Genomic DNA, 27,880 nt, shown 5'->3' on the forward strand with positions numbered 1-27,880 from the left:
TATGTTAACAGGCTTTACAAAGTAGGTTATATATCCCACTAAGAAAAAAGCTAAAATAAGGCAGGAAAAAAAGCCAAAGTTTTAAATAAGGTGGAGTATCTGAAAACTATATTAATATTCTCATAAAAACAAATTAAATGTTGGGGCGCATGGGTGGCTCAGTCGGTTAAACGTCTGACTCTTGATTTCAGCTCAGTTCATGATCCCAGGGTCATGGGATCAAGTCCCATAACAGGCTCCACTCTGAGTGTTGGGCCTGCAAAAGATTCTCTCTCTCTCTCTCTCTCTCTCTCTCTCTCTCTCTCTCTCTCTCCTCCACTGCTTGCTCTCTCTCTCTCTCTCTCTCAAATAAAAATAAAAAATAAATAGATTTTAAAAAGTTAAATGTCATCCTTTGTGTTCTAATTTCTAAATTATTTACAATTAAATCTATTTAAATCTATTAGCACTACAAAAACAAAGTAACAAATAATAAGGCTGGTGGTAAAACCTGTCATTTAACACTTTCAACACAAAACATTTACTCATATTTGGTTGCCATTTTATATTCATATTGAAATAAATTTAAAAGCAAAGAGAAAATATTTCTCAACTAAAATCACATACCACATAATGTGTCAACAAAAAATAAAAGCACACATTTTTTTTAAGTTTATTTACTTTGAGAGAGAGAGAGAATGGGGGAGAGGCAGGGGGAGGGGTGTGTGGAGGGAGGGAGGGAGGGAGGGAGGGAGGGAGAATGGGGGAGAGGCAGAGAGAGAGGGACAGAGGCAGAGAGAGAGGGACAGAGACAGAGAGAGGACAGAGGAAGAGAGAGAATCCCAAGCAGGCTCCACAGCCAGAGCAGAGCTGGACACAGGGCTCGATCTCCTGAACCAAGAGATCATGACCTGAGCCAAACTCAAGAGTCAGATGCTAAAGTGACTGAGCCTCCCAGACGCTGCAGAAGCATGCTATTAAACGCAGGAAAACTGTAAATGAAACATTTTTTCAAATAATATTGCAATATTTTTAATTGCTCATATTCTTATGCAAGATGGTGTTTTATAGTCCCTTTGACTTTTTAAAACAAATTTCTTACAACTATCTCAATTAACTGGGCTAGTAATAAGAAAAAATGATAAGTTACCAAAGAGAGTGGGAGTCTACTGACCTGTCACACAGAGGGGTGCCATGCCCTTTTGAAATCTGCTCCATTTTGTAATTATAGGCCAGAATAAACAGATTGCGCTGGAAACTACTCATTTCATTCACTTTATTCATGACATTTTTGTAGATCCGATCCATGATTTCCTAGATATATAAAAATGAGTTAATATAATCAATAATGCTATCAGGTGTCTTATATATTACATCTTCACAACAGATAAATATTTCTATCAGTACTGAGGCATTTTAAAAACTATATTCTGGGGCGCCTGGGTGGCGCAGTCGGTTAAGCGTCTGACTTCAGCCAGGTCACGATCTCACGGTCCGGGAGTTCGAGCCCCGCGTCAGGCTCTGGGCTGATGGCTCAGAGCCTGGAGCCTGTTTCCGATTCTGTGTCTCCCTCTCTCTCTCTGCCCCTCCCCCGTTCATGCTCTGTCTCTCTCTGTCCCAAAAATAAATAAACGTTGAAAAAAAAAAAATTTAAAAAAAAAATAAAAAAAGAACTATATTCTAAGAGGAACAAACTTTTAAAATAGAGCCACAACTAGTTTAAAACTAGGTTTCTATAAAAATAATTTTTCATAGCACAAATATACCTAGATGCTCATAGGAGTAGTTAAAAGAAAAAAGAAAAGCCTTAGGGCAGTAATGTTATCATTACTGATTTTTATATTGCCTTGCTTATAAAATAAGCAACTGTCAGGGCACCTGGGTGGCCCAGTCGGTTGAGTGTCCGACTTCGGCTCAGGTCACGATCTCACAGCTTATGAGTTCGAGCCCCGCGTCAGGCTCTGTGTTGACAGCTCGGAGCCTGGAGCTTGCTTTGGATTCTGCATCTCCCTCTCTCTGTGCCCCTAGCCCACTCGCATTCTGTCTCTGTCTCTCTCAAAAATAAATAAACATTAAAAAAAATTTTTTTTAATAAATAAATAAAATAAGCAACTGTCTTATTTTAGAAAATAAACGAACTAAATAAATGAACAGCTATATGAAATGGTTTCTTAAATTCTCATACCTTAACTTATAAAAATACAGCCTCACTTTGCTGATAAAAGGATCATAGGGTTGGGGTGCCTGGCTGGCTCAAGTCAGTTAAGTGTCCAACTTCAGCTCAGGTCATGATCCTACGATTCGTGGGTTCGAATCCTGCGTCAGGCTCTGTGCTGATGGCTCAGAGCCTGGAGCCTGCTTCAGATTCTGTGTCTCCCCCTCGCTCTGCCCCTCCCTCACTTGTACGCTCTCTCAAAAATAAATAAAAGCTAAAAAATTTTTTAAAAAAGGGGGACCATAGGGTTATTTTGGTTGGTTGATGGTCCCTTTTTTTTTTTTTTAAGTTTATTTATTAGAAAGAGAGAGGAGAGGGGAGGGGCAGAGAAAGATAGGGAGAGAATCCCAAGCAGGCTCTGTGCTGTGAATGCAGAGCCCGACACAGGGCTCTCCCTGTGAACCGTGAGATCATGACCTGAGCCGAAACCAAGAGTCAGACGCTTACCCAACTGCGCCACCCAGGCGTCCCAGTTGATGGTCTTTTGACGCTACACGCAGGAAATTTTCCTTCTCTGCACTGCATTTTGCTCGCTAGGCCTATCACTATGCAGTATACTGTAATGACTTGAAATGGCTTTTCCTCTACAGTTTTAAATTATATTTAATTTTATATGAACTAATACATGAACTAAAAAGTAAAATACTACACCGAGGAAACTCCTCACCTCTAGAGACTATCAAACTACTGGTCATTTATACCGTGGTAACTACGTTAACTTTGCCGGCTGGGAGCACTCAAGTGTTTGGAACAATCCCAACACTTTGAGACAAAATCAGAAGCCACATAAATCTTACATTAAGGAGACAGAAAATTCCTTGCTACCCATTTCTACTCCTCTCATTCCCAGACCCCTCCCCGTGCCTGGTATATTGGGATGCAAAGCGCTTCTCAGGTAATTAATTCAAAGTTGCACCAACTTCTTTGTCCCTTTTTCCAGTGACTAGGCCAGACCTCCTGTCACAGGAAGGCAATGACACAATTGGCTTTGAAGAGAAGGATATCACACCTTCCCCCCTATCTCCCACTGGGCTTCAGGTTTCTACTCATAGCAAACATATCATGAAATGATCTGAGTAAGAAGCTTATTTAGGAAAAGGAGCTGATAATATAATAGGGAAGCTGAAACTAAGTTGAGTGTTTAGTAAATTTAAATAAATGAATAAAGCTAAAAAAAAAAAAAAGACTGAATAAATCCTGTAGCGCATAAGGCGACGTAAATAATCAAGAAGTAATGAGTCGCACAGAAACTGCCTCGTCAACATTGTCTTTCCCGCTAGCATTTACATTCTGTAGCAGAGGACGCTTATTCAGTGCTCAATGTTGATTAACGGTCAATTCTTACCGGAACAGCCGCCATCAGTGTTGGTTTCAACATGGTTGTGTCCCCTTTGCTTCCTTTCTTTATTTTTGAAGACTACAGAAAGAAAAAGCGATCTCTATAAAGTGATCCTTACAGTGGAATTCTCAGAACAAAAAGTCAATTATTATAAATTCACCATTTTAACTCATTCATTGTAAAAAGAACTTAAAAGGCAAGTGTTTAACTGATTAACTGTCACCTTTGCAACATACTGTCACAAGGATGGGGGGAAATGTGTTCAAGAAATTTGTTAGTATCTAAAGGCACTGACATTTAATTTACCTGATCTGCTAACGTCTGTGGTGAAGAGTAGCCGATGCGGCATCCGTGAGAAAGACACACAAGCTCGGCACTTAATTCTAACACGTGGGCCAGAGGCAGATATCCAATGTAAACATCTTCCTCTCTGAAAGACAAGGGGATATAAAAGCAACCTTCAGAGGCCAGCTCTGCAGGAAGCGACTGCAAAAGGGAGCCCGTGTGGGGAGAAAGGGAGAATGAGAGTGTGTGCGTGTGTACACGTGGGGGAGGGGGGCGACACACACACGCTGGGGGTGTGCGGGGTGTACAGGGAGGGCGGGGGTGCAGAGGGGGAGAACCACAGCTCAGCCTAAACCCCAGGAGGCAGACACTAAGGAGGAGGCTCGTCTCCGGTCCTGCTTGAAGGCACTCACTAATTAGGAGTGCTGCAGGAGCCACATGCTAGGAGAGAAGAAATGAAGGCTGGGGGCCAAAAGAAGGGTTCTCTCGAAGGGCAGGGGAAATCATCCGAAAAGGAAATGGTCTTTAAAGCTGGTGGGCTCCCAAACGGAAGAGTTCAAACAGAATCCACAACTGTTGGCCAGGAGTTTTACAGAAGAGACTCCTGTTTTGAGAGTTATTTACAAATAATAAATTCTACCATGCACAAGAAAACATGTACGTATGTGTATCTATTTCAAGAAGTGCCCCCACCTCCAAAAATATGAAGGGCAAACTAAGACTAACCCAGAGAACTGCTGCTCTGAATTCTTTCTAAAAGGGATCCATTCATAAGAGAAACTTCTCTCTCCATCCCTAAATTCAATTCCACAGTAACTGGCATGAGGGTAATTTCTGTGCGCAAGGGCATCAGAAACATCCAGCCATGACCACACACCAGATCAGTCGTTCGCCCACTGCCAAACAAGCCCTCATGGTCCCATCTGGGCTCCTCCGCCAGTCTCTTCCCACGGCACACGCCCACCCTGCCCGTTAGTGCTGGAATTGCTCTTAAGAAGAAAAATCGGAGGCTGAATGAAGCTCAATAAACATTTCCTGGAATCTATGAAGTTATCTGTCCACCTGAATCACACCTGTTTAGGTATAAAAATGACTCTAGTGGCAATACTATCAACGGATTAAGATAATTCACATGAAGGGATTTGAGTCAGTTAAAATTTACACTTTTAAAGTGAAAAGTAAATATTAACAATGATATTGTATGTAAAACTGTATTTTAAACCTCACAATTGTAACTGTTTTGTAATTAATTTAAGTGCCCTGCCTTTTTTTTTTTGAAGGAAATGCCAACTGTGAACAGACTCTGAGAGACTAAAAGAACTACTACTACCATATACTGCTAAACGACACAAATGTTAATTTAACAACAGGTACAACCACATTTACTATGACTTACCCCAGCCTTGGAATCCTTTCCGCCATCCCAGTTATACCAGCAATAATGTTGCTGTGGGAGATCATGACTCCCTTTGGAAGTCCTGTGGATCCACTTGTATACATGATTACTGCAATATCTAAGGGCCCTGGTTTGCTATGAGGTTTGTTTTCTGCATTGGAGGAAAAAAAACACACACTTCTGAGAAATTTAGCCATATTAACCAATTTTTTCCATAATCATGTTTGTTAACTCGATTCAACAACTAGGTCAGCAAAACAGATCAAGTCCCCTCACATAAAGGAAATATAAAATATAAACAAATCATAAGTCTATAATGTCATAAGAGCTATAAAGAAAAACACAGCAAGACTAGGTGAGATGAAAGGAGAAGCAATTTAGATGGAAAAGTCAAGAAAAACTTTCCTGTCAAGTTGGCATTTTAGTAAAGACTTGAATACAGTGAGGAAGGGAGCCATGGAAACCCTGGAATTGGGAGAAGAATGTTTCAAGCAGAAAATAGGCAAGAGCGAAGGCCCTGAGGTAGCAATGTGATTGGCATATGTAAAGACCAGTGAGTACGAGGAAAAACAGCAGGAAAGGAAGCTGAAGTCACAGCCAGGACCATATCATGCAAAGCCTTCAAGGCCTCACTCAAGACTTTGGATTTCACTCCGGGGTAGAAAACAATGCTGTTTCAAACAGCAGTTCGTCATCACCTGTGGCTGCTACGGGGCTACCCAACTTGAGAAAGGTACGAAAGGCAGTAGGGACACAAAAGGCTATTCCAGCAATTCAACTAAGAAATAAGGGTGGTTGCTAAACAATGTTCTCGGCCTCACATGGTGAAGCCAAGCTGACTTGGCTACAGTCCGAGTCCTGGACTAAGAGACCGTGTCCTCCTTGGGCACACGCTAAGGACAGCAGCCAACGTCCAGCAGACAGCAGAAAGACAACGAGAAGTGGGTCACGGATGGCACTGCCTGGGTTAACCCTGGAAGCCCCCGACAGGTGGACCTCTTCAGTAAGTGGGGGGGAAGCGATTTTAAACGTGTTCACCAGTGAACCCTTCCTCTCCAACATGCGCAGACAGATCTCATGACAACGGTCTTCGTTCCAGTCCCACCTTCCTAGCCTGCCACTCAGCCCTTCATCCCAGGCACCGTCCTCCACCACCACCGCGTCCTACGAACTGCTCTGAGGCGGTCCTCCTGCAGTCCCAGTGTCACCTGACTCCCGCTGACGACTCCTGCCTCACTGATGGGCTCCTCTCGCTTGGATTCCGGGAACCACACAGCATGGTTTCTTCCCTCTTCTCTGACCAACGCTCCGCTGCTTTCAGAGGCACCACTCTCTGTGGGTGACCTCACCTACTTCCACAGCTACAATTAAAACCTAAGTGCTTCTGGCCTCTGAATCTCTTAACTCCAAACTTAGCTCCAGAGTATATGCCATACCCCCACTAAAGATCGACACTGAGGGGCGCCCGGGTGGCTCAGTAGGTTAAGCATCCGACTTCGGCTCAGGTCATGATCTCGTGGTCTGTGAGTTCAAGCCTCGCGATGGGCTCTGTGCTGACAGCTCAGAGCCTGGAGCCTGCTTCGGATTCTGTGTCTCTCCCTCTCTCTGCCCCCTCCCTGCTCCCACTCTGTCTCTCTCTCTCAAAAATATTTAAAAAAAGTGCTACACTGAATGTCCCACTAGCACTGAAAATTCCATATGCCCAACACTAATGTTAGCACAGCCCTATTCCCATTCCACAGCTGAGTGCTTACATCTAAACAAGCACTATGTTTCCAGCTACAAAGGAAATCCAGTCCCGGCATCGTAGCAGCTTCTGTGATATTCCCAAATCCCAATACACTAACACTTTCTGACACTGAGAGTGGGAACCTCCAGCATCACCATGCCCACGTGTTCCAGCTAGAGGATGAGAAGACATTCCCTCTGCAAGGAAGAGGGAGAGTCTGAGCCGGGAATGAAAGCGGGGAATCCAGGATTAGCCACTCCAGCCATCTGCTCATACTTACACATAATTCACATAGCACTGGTTTGACGCCACTATTTACGAAACTAACTTCAAACCACTCAAAACTATCAGAAAAAAGAAACGGGAAACCTGTAGAACATGAAAGTCTTTCCAACTAATCTCAAATAGGTACTACTTTTTAGAATACGAATAAATTAATGTGTGGGTTCTTCCTGAAACCTTTCTTCAAAGGGCAGAAGACAGTAGATGTAGAGTGGCCGTACTTCCCAAAGTGACGGTTTAGGAAGCGGGTTTGTCCCTGACCTGACTTCAGGGTCTGGAACGACTCCGGAGAGCACAGCCGCTGCAGAACCCCGGGAGGGACCTGGCGGGGTGTGCCGTACCTGCGGTCGCCTTGGCTCCGAGGGCCTGCACCGCGGCCATGGTGTGCACGATGACGCCCTTGGGGAATTCGGACCAGGTCGGTGGCTTCCCGTCCACAGTGATGATGTGCCGCAGGCATGGGACTAAAGAAACTATATCCTGGAAAAACACAAGCGTGCCTCACGTTCTTCACTGTTCGTCAGCGAACAGCTTAGAGCCAGTCCAGGACACGAGAAAAGTAGTTTACCGCAGTCACAGAATTATCCATTTCTTGCCTCCCACAAAGGGTGAGGGGGTGCACCGGCATGAATACCACTTCCTTCAGATGGAGAAATACCGGTCGGAAATTTACATTGCTATTTTATGGCATTAGACTTACTGTGTACCCTGTTCTTTGGTACAATCCTAATCAACAAAGTCACTTCCTTACAAAATAGGCGTGTAAACACAGGCCGCCGGAACAATGGAGCAGCCACCGCCCAGCATGTTTTCAAGAGGCTAACAAAGATGGGGGGATTCACTTACAAACCTGCATATAAAAAGGGCGCCTGGGTGGCTCAGGTGGTTAAGCATCTGACTTCAGGGCACAGGTCATGATCTCACGGTTCGGTTCGTGAGGTTGAGCCCCACATCGGGCTCAGAGCCGGCTTCAGATCCTCTGTCCCCTTCTCACTCTGCCCCTCCCCCACTGGTTTTCTCTTTCTCTTTCAAAATAAGTAAACAAACTTTTTTAAAAAATCGCCAGGGGCGTCAGTTAACTGTCTGACTCTTGACATGGGTTCAGGTCATGATCTCGGGGTCAGAAGACTGAGCCCCACATCGGGCTCTGTGCTGACAGCATGGAGCCTGCTTGGGATCTTCTCTCTCTCTCTCTCTCTCTCTCTCTCTCTCTCTCTCTCTCTCTCAAAATAAATAAATAAACTTAAAAAAAAAAAGGCAGATATTATTGTTTTCACAGAAAGTCATCTAGAGACTTAAACCCCTTTTCTCCTATAGTTTCATAAAGTCTTTTTCCTTAAAAAAATTCTAAAACCTCATAATGACCCAATGCTTCCGATATAAAACGAGTTACTAGTTTAGAAACAACCCTTCAAAATTTGAAATTTACTGAAAATAGACTAGAACACAAGCGGACACAATGAAAGTTATGACCCCTTCCCCTTAGACACGGGCATATATATTATACTTACCAATCACTCTGAAACTCTATGCACTACTTATACATAAATACAGGCAAAATCTACTTTTTCTTTTCTAAAGGAAAGGAATAAAGTATGATGTTCCTAAAAGTTTACGAAGATATTCAGGATTTGAAAGGTCATAATAGCATCAGCATTAGAGCCCAAGACACTGAAAATTCTCAGGTTTCGGACAGTTACAAAATAACTGCAGTCCTCACCTTCAACTTTGTTTGCAAGAGTTCTTTACTGGTAATGATGTTGGTCACCTCTGTTTCATTCAATCCATGAACAATAGCCGGACCTCCTAGAGTAGCATACAATGTAACAACTACAGAGAAAAGAAGGGCAAGTCAAGTGTTTGAACATTTCATGGAAGTACCAAATATAAACAAAGTCTCCGAAAGTGGTCATGAATCATAGTGGTATACTGAGCCCTAAATTTAACAATCCATGGCTTATTATATAACTGTGCTACGATTTTCTAAATTATTTCAATATACTAATAAACATGCCCACTCACTCACACTTTCCTACCTAATTGCTCCCCCAAGATTTCCAATATTTTAAAACAAAAAAAATTTGAGGGGTGCCTGGGTGGCTCAGTCAGTTGAGCATCTGACTTCGGCTCAGGTCATGATCTCACGGTTCGTGGGTTCGAGCCGCGCGTGGGGCTCTATGCTGACAGCTCAGAGCCTGGAGCCTGCTTCGGATTCTGTGTCTCCCTCTCTTCCTGCCCCTGCCCTGCTTGGTATCTCTCTCCCTCCCTCTCTGTCTGTCTCTCTCAAATATAATTTAAAAAAAATTTTTTTTAAGTTTTGTTTCACCTACAGATGTTGCTCTGGGATGCCTCAATGGAAGGGATTATATTTGACTCCTAAAACGTCAAAGCCTTAGTTAACTACTTGGTATGAAAATAAGAAAAAAGAAAATATACCAGTAAGATGCACTGAGTACCGGGTTGATGGTGTGATATGTTAACATGAACAAATGGCAGTACTGCTTACTCTAAAGTAGAAAACTAAAGAAAAACATTCTAGAAACGCTGACATTTAATGATGATCCTGTGGGCTTTTATTTGCTTTCTGCCTAACTGACAGAAGCTAGACTTAAAGTGACTTTCAAAGCTAATTATTTTAAAGCTTCTCAAAAGAAGCATACCGTAAACCCGAACCTATGAAAGCCAAAGGGTATGTCAGTTTTTAAAAAAAAATATTTACAGCAGGAAACCTGATAAAAGCGTCATCTTTTCTGTTTCATCTGAAAGGTAAGTCAACGTCCAGACGTCACGTCACGTTTTGGCACCAAGGCCTCTGAGCTAAGCTCCCGGGACGACCTCACGGGCTGGGGCCTCAGGGTTGCCACTTGAATTACTACAATATAAAAACTCCCTATCATTGAACTTGCAGTTGGGTTCGAGTACTGATGTCACCTGTCACTGCTAACAGAAATGGCACAACAAAGTGACACTAACTTCACAAGAGAGCTCCTGAGAGGACCGGCAGAGCCTTCCCTGACCCACAGGCGTAGGCCTCACTCGCTAGGCCCTGAGCCCCGCAGTCATACGTTCCAGTCCCCTTACCACACCGGCCCCCCAACTGTTCCACACTTGATTCCTTTTCCAAAGTAGACCCACAACTCGAAGTTGTAACAGAATTCTCCCCTGATTAGATACAAGGTGAAATTAACTTCCGGATTTTAATTTCTTAAGAATGAAATATTTATAAACAAACAATATCCTCTGTCCCCCAGTAACTCAAGTCTGCTCTTCCAGAAGATCAGAAAGCCTACGTACGCTGAAAATTATACATAAAGCACGCCTGTGCAGCAATCATCCATTCGGCCCTGGTTTCACAGAAGATGGCGATGTTGGTCTTTGGTTTCTGACCCAACATCTGTAAGCCATTTCCAAAATTAAGAGCTCTAACGAAGACATCTTCATAGGAGAGCCAATTATAGTGTCCGAGAATAACCTGATAAACAAAAAACATATAAATACCTTTTAATGTAACCAAAATATTGTTTTCTAGAAAGAAGCCAAGAGTTGCTCCAAGTTCTAGGACAAACCAGAGTTACGTCTGCATGTAATTTAACTATTTCTTTCTAACAAAAGTTAGGCAGTGAGTTTCAAGTGAAAAAAACCTGTTTTGAAAATTAGCTATTTTGTGACATTTTCTATGACAAATCGCATGCTAAATCCTTCACTGTAATGGCGGGGGGGGGGGGGGGTATTTTCAAAAATCTTCAGAGTTTGACAGGATTTTAAAGATCAATTTTTTGACCAAAGGATCCTACATTATTAATTCACTTATAGATCATTAACTTAAACAATATAGATGTTAGCTTAAAATTTAGCCTAATATCAAGTACTAAGGGTACCAATATTTTCCTTTCCTTCTATTTATAAATTCCCAGATTTTAATATCAAATGATACAATATGATTCACAAACAGAAACTGGACAGACCCAAGGTAATAAGACATATTTATGGCTGTTCAATTTGAATTGCTGTATCCAACCAGGACTAGTTACATTATTCATCTAAGCCTTAAGTACCAACTGGCACCACTGGGCTTTCAACGTTTTATCTGTGTTTACCATAAGTACAGGTAACATTAAGTCTACGTTAGTAATAATCCTCTTTTAGAACTGGCTAACATTTTTCTTTAGGAATTTTCTCCAACTTGTATCATACCATAAATCCCCAATTACCTACAGATTGGATAAAAACCTCCTCACACTACAAATATATACATATAGTTCCCAAACATGGCTATTTCACTAATACATCTCTCACATACCTTAAAACCATCTAACCACATTCATTTTCAAAAATGCATACATTTAAGACAGTTCTAGAAATAAGAGGCTGGGCGAAGATACAAAAAGGAAAAAAAGGGGGGGTAAATACTGCCCTCTAGTGTCCTATTCCATAATGTACTTAAGAAATAAATTCTTAATTTTGATGGTTAAGGCAACTGGATTTAAAATACTTATTTAACTTTAGTGGTTCCAAACTCTCACCTTGCTCTGCACCCCCATGAAATGCTCAGCACGGGGAGCTCCAATGACTTCAAAAGGAGCTCTGTGGGGGTGAGAAGACAGATGAGAATTTGGCCAAAATGTGCACAAACTGGATTACAATTATTAAGAATTTTATACTCCAAAGATAATAAGCATGAGCTACCTCTTAGATTCCAGAATCTAAATGATGAGCTTTGTAAGTTTCAGAGAATGTGTGTGTTCTGAAAGGTATTGTCTGTATAATCCAAGTATTTAAATCCATATAATGGGGCCAACATATGGCAAAGAAATCAAATCACAAATTTAACTGAAGTGTAACCGTACTGAATTTCACTAAATTCTTGAAACCACTGAATCTTCTATCTTTCCCATCAAGATTCCATTTAAAGGCCCCTACCCACCCTGCAATTTTGTCTTTTACTGGAAAAAATTTCCAATTCTAACTTTGTCCCTATGGTTAGCTCAAACCTGAGATTAAATTCATTTATTTACTCCCTGCCCACACTGCTAAAAAGAACACCCAACCTCATTCTATCCAGGATCATAGACCCAGCAGTCCTATTATGCTTCCCTGCTGTATTCATTTTCACTCCCTCTGAAATGGCTACTTGAAACCTTCTCTCCACTCAAATATCCTCTGCCCCACCCTCTCTCCCTCGCTTCTCCACTTCCAGCTGATGGTACGATCTCATAGATCACTGAGAAATTAGAAATGCAACAGGAGTGACCTTTTCTTCCTACCACCAAGTTTAACAGCCTACATACATCTGTGTCCTTGGTCTCTGCAGAATCTCATGGTATCACAATGGTTGAAGCACCCCTAGCAAAAGCCAAACTTACAAAGACTTTACTTCAAGGCGCTTCCCAAACTTCTGTCTCCAACCTTAACCACCTCTACTTGCATAGCCAAGTTCAAAAACCTTACCCTGGCCTACAAAGCCCTAGGACCTAGCCATTGCCAGCGTCTCTGTGCTCATATCAAACCCTCTTCCTCTAACTCATTACTTCCTGTAAATGCTTTGTCCTTTCCATCCTTCAAACAGGCGGGGCCAGGGAAGGAGCTAAGATGAGGCAAGATGGGTGTCATGGGCACAAAATTTAGAGAGGTGCTCGTTCTCAGGGTCAGAATACCTTCCTTCCATTTTGCACCCCAACTGCCTCACCCAACAGGCTGCATTCCAGTTTTAGAGTCAGTGAGTGCACTACCCCGTCCCACTACACGGAAGGTTCATTACCCAGATCTTCGCAGAGGTGGCTCTTCTGTTGTTCAGACCTCCACTAAGAGAGGCTAACCCTGATCTCCAATTAGCATTATGTCTTCACAGTAGATATTAAATCTTTAACTTACTACTTATTGTCGCTCCTCCTCCAATACAAATGTAAGAGCCCTGAGAAGGGTAACCTGTGTGTCCTGTTCATTATTGTCTCCCTAATGGCGTATAGTTGGCACTCAGTCATTATTTCCTATACGCATAGAATGAGCAGTGTTAATTAAACACAATTTCAATTCACTCTGGGCCTTCAGAGAGTCTTCTGACCCCTGTCTCCTCTAGAAGCCTTATTTTTGAAAAAACTGCTTTTAAAAACATCCACATCCACCTGATCATTTAACCCCTCGAGCTACTTTTGTTCTGGCCACCCTTCCATTGTGCACATCCTTTGCCAGCCACCTCTCAACTATTCTTATCCATGGGGCACCTGGTTGGCTCAGTCAGTTAAGCATCCGACTCCTGATTTCAGCCCAGGTCACGATCTCAGGGTTCATGAGATCGAGCCCCAAGTTGGGCTCTGTGCTGACAGCTTGGAGCCTGCTTGGGATTCTCTCTCTCCTTCTCTGCCCCTCCCCCACTCATCTACACACACCATATATTCTTATCCATGACCCCTGAGACACTAATCTGTTCAATTTTCCCGACTCTGAGTCAGGAAAAGGAATGACTAGTCTGGATAGGTAAACGTCTACCATAGAGTCTTTGAGCAGTTTCCTAATTTGTAAAGTTAGGGGGAAAGTTAAGATAGGCCCTACGGCTGCTTTCCTCGGGTGGTTTCCTCTCTCACATTTAATTGGCTTATCTTTATTCTGTGACAGGTGTGACATACACATGTGTAAATATCAGTGTTATCACTCAGACTACCACTGCCCAGAACAGAGAAACTTAATAATTGACTTTGTACAGGAACATATTGATGATGCTAAGATGAGGGCCTCTTATCTCAAAAGATAAACTATAAAAATAAAGTGGAGATAACATACAGAAAATTCTGTAAAATAAAAGCACACAATACTTAACTATTCAGGACCCTGACAAATGACACAATCAAATAAAGATCAAGTTTTCCGGTAGCTAAGGGTTTGACCAGTTGAAGTACCAACTTTTCTTTTACTTTAGCCATTTAGAAGAGAAGTACTTCAAAATGAACACTTTCCTGCCTTCCTCCACAAAGTACACCTGGTTTCATTTAGCCCTACTCTGTGCGAATGAAGATTATGACAATTTATTGTGAAGGAGCCAGAGGGTGAAAATATTCAGCAGGTCTGGATGATGGGTGATGATCATGAGGAGAACGACGATGAGGAGGAGGGCGGCCAACCTTTGCCAGTGTTCACGCCGTGCAAAGCACACTGCAGCAGCAGCTTGTAAGACTCTCACACTAACTCTTGAGACACAGTATTATTAGCCCTATTTTACCAATGAGAACACCGAGGCGTAGAGAGAGTAAGCATAACTTGCTCAAAAATCACACAGCCTACGTAGGACCGGAATGCAAACCCGGACAGGCTCATTCCGGAATCTAAGGACTAAATTACAGCGCTCCGAGGATGCTACAGAAGGAGGCGGCTGTCACTGTGCAGGTGAGAACAGTGGCCTGATTGACATTTGTAAAAGATCCTTTCAACTGCTGAGTGTGCGTGGGTTAGACTAGGGGCAAGCGTGGAAGCAGAAGACCTGTAAAAAGGGGGATGGGGGAACTATTAAGGGGGGGGATCAGACTCCTGGTTCTTTGGCTCGAGCCATTTGTTACCCGGCGGTGCCTCTCACAAACGGGCTGACCAGGAGAGAAACAAGCATGGAAAGGAAAGCCAAGGTTCTGGCTGGGGAGAGCACTCTAACAACCGAAACACGAACCCTGGCCAAGAGACTGCCCATTGTTTTTTCTATAAATTAGGATGTAAATGTCCTAACGGGTCAGAAAATAAATACCATACACATATGCAAATAAATTTATATATATATATATATATATATGAATGACTCTGGAATAAACAATAACACAAAAGTAGGCACTGCGGAAGAGGCAAGCTAAGTCAATTTCCAAGAGCAGAAACGAGTATTTCTATGATCTTTTTGGATCAATTTACAAAGAATAGCATAGCATAGTGAAATCTTCTCTTTCTAAGCACTATGATTACATGATCTCTTTTACTTTCTTCTCTCTAATGTGTGTAAAATACAGTGTTTCTGGTGGGTAGATTACTAAATGTCTGAGCTGGCCTCATGCTCCTTTTTATTTCACTGTAAAATTATTTTTTTTCTTTGCAACTTTGTTCTATTTCAGGTCCATGTATTTTAAAGACGCTCTGGAAATCAATCCTTCACTGTTCTTAATTTCCAAAGACCTTAGTACGATGCATTCGATGCATTTGCGGCCAGGAAGGCTGGTGTTGGGAGAGGCTGACACGGGTCCCAGGTGCTCAGGGCCCGCCGTAGTTTCATACAGCCAGAGGAGACTTCTGGAAAAGCTTGCCAAGCCTCAAGAACATAGCAGCCTCTGCTTCTCTGCCTTTTGTTTTTCTCTTTGTGCCCCCCCCCCCCCCCAGAGAGACCGGTCTTAGTGAAGCAGAAGGCCCACTACCATGGGCATAATCAGAGTAGAATCATCACCACTGACTTCTCTGCTTATCTTCCCTTGGGAGCTCAAAACTGACTTAGGATATGATGGAAACAAAGCTTCAGAGTTCATTTATTTGAAATAAAGGTCTGGGTATCTTTGTTTCAACTATATCAGATACATTCTAGGGTTAATCCCCAAAGCTCAGCCCCCAAAACAAGAAGGAAGGAAACGTAGAGATACTGCTACATCATTGGCTGGCTTTCCCAATTCAAGATTACTGTCAAATAGGGAAACAAATGAATGACGGTACCTTTCATCACAAACACGTCTGCGCTCTACTTGGGAAGCATTCCGAGCAGAAGCCACATTACCCTAAGCAACTCCACTCTTACATCTACCTAAACACCTGTTGTGAAATGTCCCCCTTTTACTCTGTCAGAGCAGAGGCTGCTTCTGCTGCAATACAGTGGGTGTAAACAAGAAACCAAAACGTCAAAAAAAACCCAGCATGTTTATAACACCCAGTTGAGATACCCACAGCCCAATGTTAGAGTTACAACACAGACCGAGAAAACCAGAGTCTTAGCTAATCAGTGGTGTGGCACTTTCTTCTTGAGTAAGGCTAACAGAAAACATGTGATTCGTTTACTACACACGAAACCTAAAAATTAATTTTTTCCCAATTAGCCTCATTTCAAATACGACATTTTCTATATCAGAGTTTATTTACATAGAGCCCTCCCGAAAAAGTCCAATGAATCACAAATGCCCATCGCATGGCAGACAGACCTGACAGTAACATGATACAGACAGAGAAGGCAGCTGACTACAAGTGTTTTCCTTTTCAACTCTCCTGAGTTCAAATATTTCTTTGTTGAGTAAATGAGGACAACAAAGACACCGCAGGCAGGACAGGGAGGAAAAGGCTACACACACACACACACACACACACACACACACACACACACACACACACGAACGACAGGGAAAAACTTTCCTTGCATCCGTTGTGTTATCTGGCCACGTTGAAGGAGAAACTTTGATAGCTCTAGGATTTTATTTTGTCCTAATTACGCTGATACCTGAAGTAAGAAGGAATCTCACGTCTACCATACTGATTTCCTGTTCACATACTTGGAAGCTAGTTTGCTACTGTGAGGACTGAAAAATAGTGCCAGTCTTATAAAATGCCTATAACACATGTGCAATTCTGGAGAAAAAAATTAACCCTCCTGCTAAAGGAGGACTTCTGCTACATATGCTGAGATTAAAAACAAGAGAACCAATCTTTGAATTCAAATAGCATTAGATCAGCAAACAAACAAAATGAATGTTTTTAAGAGAAGGCAGAGGAGTGGAAAACTTTAGCACCTAAAAAAGTGTAAGTGTTTTTGGTACCCTGTATAACTGCCAGATCTCTCAAAGACAAAATCAAGGATGGTATTTCATAAAAAGTAAATATGGCAACTAAATATCAGATACCATTATGATAAAATATGTTTTAGAAGTTAAAATCTATAGGCTAGAAGAATAAACAAACATAGGTAACTTCATGATTTCCATTTCAAGAAATGTGCTATTAACTCCAGATAGACCTTAAGTGAACTTAATAGAAAACAATTCATCTAAGTCAGCAGAAAGAGAGAATATGCCTTAAAAGTAGAGTGACCCTATCATTTCCCCAAGCCACTACACTGTTAACGTGACAGGCAAGCAAGATAAAACAAGGACGGCTCCAGGCAAAACAAGATAAAAGATCACTCTGCTGAGAGGGGATGGACACTTACAGGTTCTGTTGTCTAGACTTAAAATCATGTTTTAATTTCTAGGAGTTACTGATGTTAACTTGCTTGCCACCTCCTTCGTGTTTACAAGAAAAGGACTACAGAATTTGTATGGATAAGTGCCGAAATTAACAGGCTGGTAAATTAAGGAACATCCCAGGAGAAGCTCTGAGATTTCATTCCACGGTGTGATTATTTGAACTCTCCCCCAAACCTGAGAGGTTCCTTCGTGACTAACAGGAAAAAAAAGCAGCTGGAGACAGGATGTGGATGGAAAAAAGAGTAAGAGGAAAGAACAACTTCGCCTACATACGTACTAAACATATAACCTGACCAAATTATCAAACAGCTACAGATCATCTTACTGCTTCTAAAAAAATTGTGTATCTTGGGGCGCCTGGGTGACTCAGTTGGTTAAACAACCGACTCTTAGTTTCAGCTCTCATGGGTTTGTGAGATGGAGCCCTGTTGTTGGGCTCTGCACTGATGGTGGTGATAAGCCTGCTTGGGATATTCTCTCTCACGCTCTTTCTCTCTCTCCCTGCCCCTCTCCTGCTTTCGTGTGCTCTCTCTCTCAAAATAAACTTTAAAACAATAAAAAAAATTATCTTCAGTTTTTACCTACTGGGACTTTAAGAACTGCTTATAAGAAAGTCATGTGTCAGGGCACCTGGGTGGCTCAGTGGGTTAAGCGTCTGACTTCAGCTCAGATCATGATCTCACGGTTCCGTTTGTGAGTTCAAGCCCAGCGTTGGGCTTCACATTCTCTCTCTCTCTCAAAAATAAACGTTAAAAAAAAAAAAAAAAATCCTGTATCCAAGTTCAAAACCAGCATTTTCGTGCCCTTTCTGTACTCCTTACCCTTCAGAGTGTTGCACTGCTTGGTGATATGTACTGTATTCATTCATATAATTTTGTCCACCAAATTCTCAAGACAATAGTACTAATGCAATCTAGGGCATTTACCCCAGATGCCACAAGCTATCTACACACATGTGTTTATATGTGCACACACATTCAATTTATCCTCTCGACAAGTCTGAGAGCTGGCATTTACGAAGTATGGAGCAGGTTCTAATCTTCACTTTACTACTTGCTAACTGAAATGTCCCCTTGTACATTCTCCATCTATGCCTCTGTGCTGTCTTCTGTAAAATAACAAGGATAACACTAACTCATATGGCTATTTTAAGTCTTAAATAACTTGATGTATGTAAAACACTTAAAATAGCCTGACTCCTACGAAATGCTAATAAATATCAGCAATAATCATTATCTTCACGTTACAGATACAGAAACTGAGGCCGATTTGTTAAATAACTTTTACAAAGTCACACAGCTAGTTAAGTGGCAAAGCTGAGATCCAAACCCATAGTGTGGATCTGGAATCCAGGTTCTTAACCACTATCTTTATATTTTCTCTAAGGATATCTTATCCTGTTTCATATCAACAATGGCAGGCTTGTCTATATTTGTGAAAATTTTTTCTTTTTCTAATTTTTTTTTAATGTTTATTTTTTGAAAGAGTCAGCACAGAGCCTGATGCAGGGCTTGAACTCACAGGCCATGAAATCATGACCTGAGCCGAAGTCAGACTCTCAACCAACTGAGACACCCAGGCGTCCCAAAGAAAATTCTTTACAAAACATGCATTGCCACTGTCAAAGTACCAAGACATAAAGCCCCCAACAGAACCTACATTAAAATCAGAAACAGCAGGCCCCACATCCCAAAACCCAGAACCATCTCAAGCACACACAAGCGCTTGTGTAACTACCCAGGAATAAGGTTTCAGACCCAAAACTGCTGTAGACATTCTATTCCAAGCCACGTTAGACATTCAGGCTCAGTGGGCAGTCTCAATGGTTTGTGAAAACTCAGACCAATCTGTGCAAGAGAGTACAGAAGGAGATCAGGGCACAGTCAGGTCCCCTTCCTACCCTGCTCCTCCCGCCACATCAGCAACGTCCAAGAGAAGCAGGCTGTACCTGTCCCTTGCCGCCATTTCTACAAGCACACTTTACTGAGAGGAAAAACAAAAGGCAATGAAAGATCACCTTACCTTTTTAAAAATTTTTCCATTTGGTTGTACTTCATCTTCCTCATTTAAAATTTCACGTGTCCCCAAGAGTCTTTTGTCCTTAAATTTGTTTTTTGCATACATAAAGACTTTATCTAGTGTATCACATCCGGGGTATAATACGGAGGCCAAACCATCCAAACTGTTAACAGATCTGTATGCAGACTCAGGTTTTGAATTCACAGGCTTTGCTTTAATTCGGTTTGATTTTTCTTGTCTTGTCTCAAACAAAAAATAATATGGAATGTATGTTATAACAGTATAAAGTGATATTATAAAATGTATGAAATACAAAAGAATGGGGTTGATGGTCTGTTTTAGCTTCATGGTAGATGGTTTTGAAGATACGTGGTTATTCATAAGTGCTCAAAAAGTAGAATTAACAGATTTCCATAAGAATCTAGAAGGAAGAGAAAGAAAGGTATTAGTTCAAAATCATTTTTAAGTAACTTTAAAGAAAAATCCTTCTTGGGGCGCCTAGGTGGCGCAGTCGGTTGAGCGTCCGACTTCAGCCAGGTCACGATCTCGCGGCCCGTGAGTTCGAGCCCCGCGTCAGGCTATGGGCTGATGGCTCAGAGCCTGGAGCCTGTTTCCGATTCTGTGTCTCCCTCTCTCTCTGCCCCTCCCCTGTTCATGCTCTGTCTCTCTCTGTCCCAAAAATAAATAAATGTTGAAAAAAAAAATTAAAAAAAAAAAAAAGAAAAATCCTTCATATTAGGTGGGCAAATGAAGATATTTTTTTCCAATCAAGCAGCAGCAAGTATTGGCCTCCAGCAATGTCCTGTCCACCCCTGATACGGTACATGTGAGTGTCTTCCAAGTGTCTTGTATCTCTTTCCACATCATTCTATAAACAGGTGGCTTTTCCAACCTAACGCCAAGTGGTGAAGAAGGAGCAGGCCAGAAGACCTACATCAGAATCCACACCAAAAACGTACCGATTTCCTCTTCCTGGCACTCTCCTTACTTCCCTAGGGAGCGCAACGGTATACACCATTTCCTCCCTCGTGGCTCGGCAGCCACTATCAAATAATCACTGCATTCTCTCCCAGTGGGCCCCGTTCCCTCTCTCTAGGCAGCAACAAGCAACTGGAGTTGGCAAACAACACAGAATCCACTTCTTGCGTGATATTTTCCAATTTAGGCCGGTTGGATGGTGAAGCAAGGAGGCTGTAAACCTTGGTCTTTATACTTATATCATCAGATCTGTTGACAATCTACTATGTGTCCAATACTGTCCTAAGTACAGGAAATACAACAGTGAACGTCCTCTCACAGAGTCCACGCAGTCGCTGGGAGCAGCAGACGAACAAATATACGTACGTATGCCAAGTGTCGGCAAATCCCCGGAGGAAAAATGAACCAGGGAAGGGAAACACGAGGTGAACGGGCAAGGCTGGAGAGACGCTCTATGAGGGGCCCACAAGAGCCGCCCGGGCTGTGGCAGAGTCCCTCTCTAAGGAACGCGGTAAGGCCTTCTCAGAACAAAGGAAGGCAACGTGCAACGTGGCCCAATCAACTTCTCTACACATACGCATAGCTCTGACACGACTCTGTAACTTGGACTATGTCCAATCGGACTATATGCGTCACCATATATGGGACACAAAGAAGTAGAAATTGCATCAAAGGCTACAACCCGTTGTACTTGGGGCTCAGTTTTTCAGGTACGAACCCACTGAGCCCGTGCCGGCACGACGAACAAAGTTGCTTCCTGGACAAAGAAAGCCTCGGTGTCCCGTTTCTCTGTGGGAGAACCCTGTTCTAGGGCCAGTGATATCCGAGCAGAGGCTTACAAGGAAGAGAGAGAGTGGGCCACATGCCTATCGGAGGGAAACTGAGCACTCAAGAGGAAACACTCCTTTGTGTGGTAGGTAGGTAACAACATCATTTTTGAAGAAACGAAACTGAAGCAAACTACTAATGACTCCATCCAGCTTCAAGCCCGGGGGTTATGATTTCTAGCATGCTCAGCTCCTCTCCCCAACTCCATGCTGTAGAAATTCTATTCCAGGCAAATGTGGCCAAGAAATGTGAGGAAGCTCTACTGCGGGCACAGCAGGCCAAGAACGCAGGGCACCAGTTACCCTTGCCTCAGCCTGTCGATAACGTCCAGACAGAGAGCAAAGCTCCAGAGAAGACCAGTGGCGACAGCCACAGCCCACCACCTCACTCCCAGAAAGAACACAGGCCAGGCTGCTGTCCCTGCCCCTGGCTCTGGAGCAATGGCACACGGGTTCCTCTCAGGCCAAAGCAGGCTGTAAGGACAGAGAGCCCCTTAGCAACTCCCAAGTGGGCTGACTTTCGTCAGAACAGAGAACAGGGAGCTCAGGCCTAGTGGCGCTGAGGAAAACAATGGAGACCTTGGTGAGGAGCGATTCGGCCGAGGCTGGTAGTTCCAGGAGAGCAAGGAAGGAGTAGAGTAAATAGAAGCTTCATGGAATCAGGGAAAAGAGAACCTAAGAAGAGCCCTTCTGGAGTCAGGACAGCTCAAAGAGTGGCCTCGAACACAGCCCCTTTACAAAGGCCATATAATTTGACTGGATCACACGGTGAGGCAATTTACGGCCCAGGGCTCTGTCCAATACAATAAGGCAATCAGCTAGCTATCAGCGGAGAATAACTGCTGGACGTGAACTTGGCAGAAGTTTAACAAGGAGATCAGAGAAAGAAAATAGTTAAAGAGCGTCCTACTAAAACCATGCTGTCATCCCCTAAAGAGGGCACTTCAAGGGCACTCTGTGTGCTCCCAAGGGGGAGGTGGGGGGTGGAAACTGCAGTGAAACTTGGCTGGAAAGCCAGCCAAGTCACTAAACAAATAGGCAAGCAAGCAGCACAACAGCAAGAAGCCAGGGGAAAGGGGGAGGGGAGTCAGCATTCAGAAATGCTGAAATGTGCAGCTTACAGCAAAAAATTATGGGGCATACAGACAGACAGCAAAGGAAGACCCAAACACAGTGGGAGAAAGCAGGCAACAGAAACTGTCCACAAGAGGGCCCAAATGTCAGACTCAGACAAGACATCAAAGCAGCTATCATAAACACGTTCAAAGAACTAAGGGAAAAATTAAAAGTCCAGAGATGCCTGGCTGGCTTGGTCAATAGAGCAAACAACTCTTGATCTCAGGGTTGTGGGTTCAAGTCCCACGCTGGGTACAGAGATTACTTAAAAAATAAAACCCTAAAGGGGTGCCTGGGTGGCTCAGTCAGTTAAGCGTCCGACTTTGGCTCAGGGCATGATCTCACAGTCCGTGGGTTCAAGCCCCGTGTCGGGCTCTGTACTGACAGCTCAGAGCCTGGAGCCTGCTTCAGATTCTGTGTCTCCCTCTCTCTGCCCCTCCCCGGCTCACACTCTGTCTCTCTCTCTCTCTCTCTCTCAAAAATAAAAACATTAAAAAAAATTTTTTTAAATAAATAAAACCTTCAAAAATAAAGTAGATGTCCAACTCTGCAATTTTACAAGATAAAGAACACCTCCAAATTTGCCCACGCAAAGCTGGTGAGAAGCCACGACCCTCAAATAGTCCCCAGGCTCTGTTCACCGTTCCACACTGTTTTCTTTGACAAGTCATCTGGAGGAAGAGTCCAGAGAATCTAGATTTATGCCATTAATGGGGACCCATTGAAAGTCTCTATTTAGGAAAATGGCACAATAAAAAATAAACGGTCCTGGGGTACCTGGGAGACTCAGTCAGTTAAGCTTCTGACTCCTGATTTTGGCTCAGGTCTTGACCTTACAGTTCATGAGATCGAGCCCCGTGTCATGTTGGGCTCTGTGCTGACAATGTGGAGCCTGCTTTGGATTCTCTCTCTCTCTCTCTCTCTCTCTCTTTCTCTCTCACTCTCAAAATAAATAAACATTTAAAAACAAAACAAAAAGACAAATGGTCCTACTACTTCCAGGACATCAGAGCTGCAAAGAATAAAATGTATCTCAATAATCCAGGGGAAGGATGTTACCTAAGTATTCTCCCTGAAATTTTATTTCACATGTCTGTGTTTTGAATTAAAAAATAACACTGTAATAAAAAAAATCTTATCTGCAGATAATGACTGTATGATGACTGTACAGAAAATCCTAACTAATCCATTAAAAAACTAATAGAACTAATAAGCAGCTCAGCAAAAGTCGCAGTGTGGACGATGAATATATACAGATCAATTGTATTTCTATACAGTAGCAATGAACAATCAGAAAATTAGGCTAAAGCAATTATATTTATCAGAAATAATACCCAGGATAAGATATAACAAGAAGTTTACTATGAAAACCAGAAAACACTGTTTAAAGATATTGAAAGCCTAAATAAATGGAAAAACATCTGCTATATATGGACTGTAAGACTTACTACTGTTAAAATGACAACATTCTCCAAACCGGTGCACAGATTCAACACAATCCTTATCAAAATCTCTACTGGCTTTGATACAGAATCTTTCAAGCTAAGATTTGCATGGAAATTCAAAGTAGCCAGAACAGCCAAAACAACCTTGAAAAAGAACACCACTGGAGGGGTCATACATCTCACTTCCAAAACTCAGCACAAAGCAATAGTGATCAAGACAAGGTAGTACTACTAGCAAAGGGATTGAGGGGTGCGGGGATAGAGATTTTTAAACAAAGGACACCACATAATTTGAATAAGCACCAGAAGCAGCAGGAGTTCCAGTGGAGCAGGGTGGGGGTGAGGAGACAGGGGCAGGGCATTAAAGTCCAATCCTTAGGTCCTTTAATGCTGAGAAGAAACTTCATGGGCGTTCCATTGTACACTGCATTCCAGTGTTTCAGAAAATTATTTAACCATGGGGCACCTACGTGGCTCAGTCGGTTCAGCGTCTGACTTTGGCTTAGGTCATGATCTCACAGTTTGTGGGTTCGAGCCCCACGTCGGGCTCTGTGCTGACAGCTACAGCTCAGAGCCTGAAGCCTGCTTCGGATTCTGTCTCCCTCTCTCTCTACCCCTCCCCCATTTATGCTTTATCTTTCTCTCTCTCTCCCTCTCTCCCCCTCCATCTCTCTCTCTCTCTCAAAAATGAATAAACATTAAAAAAATTATTAAAAAAAAAGAAAATTGGCTGTCAGCTAAAGGCAGCAGAAACATGAGGCAACGCGATCAGATGAACCAGAGTTGAAAATAACCCTCTGCTCTGCTCCTGGGAGTAGGGTGACTAACGTGTGTGACGGGAAGCCAGCAGCTAGGATTCCCAGCTCCCAATTGCCCAACTGCCCAGAGGGTGGCAGCAGCCACTGTTCTTCCAGGCCTTCCCAACAACTGAAATCTTTCTTAACACAGTGCAGGTGGATCAGAATCCTAGAGAGGAAAGTCCCGAATGAGAGGAGCTGCAGTGAAAGAAAGGAAATGGCTTGGGTGCCTTCAAGTGAGACAGAGACACGAGAAGTAGCTGGTCAGCAGCTGGATGGCTGGTGGGAAGGAGACGAATGCAAGTCTTGACACTAAGGAGTTTAAGATGCCTGTGAGTCATCCAAACATAGAAACTATGGGAGTTAAGAGGGATCAGAGCTGGAAGCACACCTTTTAGGGCCATAATCAGATGGAGGAGGACAAGGTAGGAAATCTCCGAGATCAAGTTCAAGGACAGAAAACTCTGGAGGGAAACCAAAGCCAAGACTGAAGAGCAAAATCCCACTGGCGAGACCAATAAAAGCAGAACCTGGAGAGGGCAGGACCATGAAAGCCAAGCGTTGGGAGAGCCGAGGAGGAAGCGTTCAGTAGCATCACACGCAGCCTACATGTACCAGCCACATGCAATTGAGACATTTAATTTTTCTAAAATGTTTTAGACAAACAAGGTAAAGTAACAAACCTTTGGCCAACTGCATCCTATTTGCTGAAGGGGCTGTGGAAAATCTAGAACTAGGAAAGCAGTCACAGGTACCCTCTTATGTTGCCTCGTCTTAAAATGAGTATCACCTTTCAGAAAACAAACCTGAACAATTAAATCTGTTCATTTCCTTCACAACTTTTAGATTTCCAATCCACTTTAAGAAGGCCTCGTCCATCCCAGGGTTAAACTACTGTCCTCCTGTATTTTTTCCAGGATTTACATAATTTTTACATTTAGACCTTTAATCATTATGGAGTTTGTTTTTCCACATTGTACAAGGGAGAAAGCCAACTTTTTCTTTCAGATGAATTACCTGAACTGCTTATTAAATCAACCCCACTTTTCTCAATGACCAAAACGTCATCTTCAACAGTGAGTTCTTGTTCACAACCGGATCTGTGTCTAGACATTATTCTGCTCCTTGGACCTGTCTACTGCTTTGTCATGCCTCCAAATACAGTAGATTTACAACAGTGATTCTCAACTGTGATACATGGACCAATCATACCAGAATTGCTTAGAGTGTATTTAAACAGAAGGCTCCTCAGACAGGTCTCCCCATTCTTTCCTCCCTATAAGCTGAAAACTCAACTGGCAGACTCACTTTTAAACAACCACCATGTAAGTTTTATGTGCACTGTTTGAGAACTACTATTTAAAAAATTTTTTTTCAACGTTTTTTATTTATTTTTGGGACAGAGAGAGACAGAGCATGAACGGTGGAGGGGCAGAGAGAGAGGGAGACACAGAATCGGAAACAGGCTCCAGGCCCTGAGCCATCAGCCCAGAGCCTGACGCGGGGCTCGAACTCACGGACCGCGAGATCGTGACCTGGCTGAAGTCGGACGCCCAACCGACTGCGCCACCCAGGCGCCCCGAGAACTACTATTTTAAATATCTAGTAAGACTCACACTCTGCATGTGCTTCAAAACTTTCTTATCAATTCTTACAGATTTACTTTTCTACATAAATTTTAAAGATTTAACATTTGTCTGGTGAAACTATTTGAAAATCAAAAGGAAAAAACACATGACAAAATATACAGAGCTGTTATAAATTAAAAAAAAAGAAAAAAGAGTCAAGCGTCATAGAGGAAAACAAAAGAAAAAATGCATACAGGTGTGAAGGTCACTGTTGACCTTGAAAATAGCTGTGTTAAGGATCAAAGCCCAACTAGAGAGAGTTTAGGAAAGAAGAGGAGGAGCACTTTAAAGAGGAACAGAGAAGTGGATACTAGGACAGGACAAAGCAGGCTCTTTTGTTTTAAAGATAAGAGATAGTTACAGCTTGTCTTCATACTGAGGGCTATGACCCAGTAGAGGAAGAAGATTAAGCAGAACAGAGAGTGAGACACAGCACACAAGTGGAAGAGGTTGGCCTTACAGAGGAACAGGGGCACAGATGCATGTGGGCGGTACCAGGAGCTAGTAGAAGATTCTTTTCTGAGTGCTTCTATCTTCTCAGAGTAATAGGAAGCAAAATCACTGGCTGAAAGGGAGGAAGAAAGAAAGGTATTAGAAAATTAAGGAGAAAGGGGCACCCAAGTGGCTCAGTCAGTTAAGCATCCAACTCTTGATTTTGGCTGGGGTCATGATCTCGCAGTTCATGGGTTCAAGCCCCGTGTTGGGCTTTGCACTGACAGCACGGAGCCTGCTTGGGACTCTGACACTCCCTCTCTCTCTCTCTCTCTCTCTCTCCGTCCTTCTCCCTCCTCTCAAAATAAACTTAAAATTAAGGAGAAGTAAAGTATCAAATAATCATCTAGGAGAACAGGAAAATAGATGGAGCAGGAGCCAGTAGGCTCCCTCGGCAGCGCCTAAAGCCCACCTGAGGTCTGAGTCCTGATGTAAAGAGAGACCCACCCAGCTGTTGTGTGCTTCCCAGCCAAGTTCGGCTGGTGGAGCACAAACGTGAATCAGACAGAGCGCTGCATTAACCCAGGAGAGGGTTTTACCAGCAAGTACCAGAACAAAACGTGGGGAAGGGGAGGAAGACAAGGGAATGAAGGCTATTTCCAAGGCAGTGGCTACAATGACTAATCAGGGAGTTTTAAGCCGAGGGAAGGATAGCTCCTAAGGAGGTAAAGGGTTGGTGAAAAAGAGACAAGATCAAGGCAATCAGGTCCTGCGTTGGGTTACAGAACTGTTGGCGTTGAGGTACTAAAAGAGAGCAAGATGGAACTGTCTTACTAAAAGGAGGTGATGGTCTGAATCGAATGCTTGAGACCGACAGTGTAGAAGGCATACAGTTATTGTTCATGAAGAGGACTAGGTTGTGATAACAAAGGGACAGCAAAGGCAGAGTATGAGATCATTTAAGGACAGGAGGTCAAGAAATTCAACTGGGAAGATATTGAAACCACTAAGAATCATGACAGGATAGAAGCAGAGTCATAGCTTGATGTTCAAGTATTTCAGGAATAAGGGGATAGATGACTGCAACAAGAAGGAACAGTAAGCAGTACAATTTAAAGGCAAAGCTTGGAGGACATGCCACTATCACTTCAGAGGCAAAAAACTGTGTTAAAGTAACCAGATTAGGCCCAAGATGGAGTCACTCAGGCTAAACCCAAGTCAGCAACCCAAAA

General features: G+C 42.9%; 1 protein-coding gene across 5 annotated transcripts in view; it reads right to left on the bottom strand.

Annotated features, from left to right (window-relative positions):
* The window catches only part of ACSL3 (acyl-CoA synthetase long chain family member 3), a 79,293-nt gene that overhangs the window by 15,431 nt on the left and 35,982 nt on the right, over window positions 1-27,880 (bottom strand). For 2 of the 5 annotated variants that reach the window (XM_040450882.1, XM_040450879.1), the window contains 8 exons: window positions 19,429-19,846; window positions 10,520-10,697; window positions 8,946-9,055; window positions 7,567-7,705; window positions 5,215-5,365; window positions 3,840-3,963; window positions 3,540-3,611; window positions 1,154-1,293 (listed from right to left, as the gene is read on the bottom strand). In XM_040450882.1, the coding sequence (XP_040306816.1) occupies window positions 1,154-1,293; window positions 3,540-3,611; window positions 3,840-3,963; window positions 5,215-5,365; window positions 7,567-7,705; window positions 8,946-9,055; window positions 10,520-10,697; window positions 19,429-19,806 (1,292 nt within the window). In that variant the 5' untranslated portion in view covers window positions 19,807-19,846. Of the gene's footprint in view, window positions 1-1,153; window positions 1,294-3,539; window positions 3,612-3,839; window positions 3,964-5,214; window positions 5,366-7,566; window positions 7,706-8,945; window positions 9,056-10,519; window positions 10,698-11,748; window positions 11,810-19,428; window positions 19,847-26,676; window positions 26,782-27,880 lie in introns of those variants that run through there. The other 3 variants (XM_040450883.1, XM_040450881.1, XM_040450880.1) reach the window with 3 other exon arrangements.

This window comes from Herpailurus yagouaroundi, unplaced genomic scaffold, assembly GCF_014898765.1.
Source record: "Herpailurus yagouaroundi ecotype Mexico unplaced genomic scaffold, PumYag 202, whole genome shotgun sequence".
In the NCBI taxonomy this organism is placed as follows: domain Eukaryota; kingdom Metazoa; phylum Chordata; class Mammalia; order Carnivora; family Felidae; genus Herpailurus; species Herpailurus yagouaroundi.